The sequence below is a fragment of the Sphaeroforma arctica genome (genome assembly GCF_001186125.1).
Source record: "Sphaeroforma arctica JP610 unplaced genomic scaffold supercont1.9764, whole genome shotgun sequence".
NCBI lineage: Eukaryota > Ichthyosporea > Ichthyophonida > Sphaeroforma > Sphaeroforma arctica.
The window spans coordinates 114-1,030 of record NW_014030794.1 but is presented as its reverse complement, the minus strand read 5'-3'; the positions used below and the strand labels follow the sequence as shown (position 1 = coordinate 1,030).

At 40.9% G+C, this 917-nt stretch overlaps 1 protein-coding gene across 1 annotated transcript; it reads right to left on the bottom strand.

Annotated features, from left to right (window-relative positions):
- Positions 1–187: 187 nt before the first annotated feature.
- Positions 188–388, bottom strand: SARC_17103 (hypothetical protein; the record flags this gene model as incomplete). The annotated part of the gene is made up of 1 exon (XM_014288797.1): positions 188–388. A coding segment is annotated over one exon (201 nt), but the record flags the coding sequence as incomplete, so codon positions are not given.
- Between the last annotated feature and the right edge of the window lie 529 nt (positions 389–917).

Genomic DNA, 917 nt, shown 5'->3' with positions numbered 1-917 from the left:
ATTATACTATAATAATAAAGTAAAATAAATAATAATATATATATATATATATATATATATATATATATATATATTCAAATCCAGTCATTATCCATTAATCAACATGCATTCATCTCAGCACATCTCCAACTCTGGTCTTTAATAAACCCCCCATTTGGATATACAACATCCGCTCCAACCGACACACCCCGTTATCCACACTATTAGTAGTGCCTGCGCCTGGTGTTGGACACCAACTATACAAGTATCGCACTTGCACAATGCCCTCGACAAAAGTATCGACATCTGCTTCGATGTTAAGGCCTAGAATGACGCTTCGTTCCAATCCGTCTACTTCCACAAGGAATGACGCGGGGCCTTGGGACTTCGCCGCACTCAATGACTGCATGCAGTAGAGCAGGGGATGCGTTGCTGATGGAGTGTAGGTTGAGCGGTCGGTGAAGATAAACTGAATACATCAGAACGAGTGGGTACACGCATGTACGCGTTGTAGTAATATGGGCTTTAATATGGTTGCATTGGAATATGCAGGAAGATATTTTTGATAGCAGCCAACGTTTTTTTGCAGTGTCTGTGTATACTGGAAGCCTGGTTAGAGCGTGGTAAGAAATGAGACATACATGTGTCAAACTAGACAAGGGAAAACTATAAAAAATGGTATCATGCACGGATATGGATACGCTCAATAACAATAACAACTCCATGGCATTTAGTACTTTGATGGTTGTGTGATACCGTCGTTTTCAGATGCTTCTACGGCCTTAAACAACAGCAGCAGCATATATTGTCCCTGTGGAGAACCGGCTCGAAGGAAAGTCTAGGAAATAGGGTTTGCTCACGATTGGGCTGTACAATCATGTGCACACTGTACGTAATTCTAATGGCAATCTACAACATACAAAAGGCAATTTCTTGGA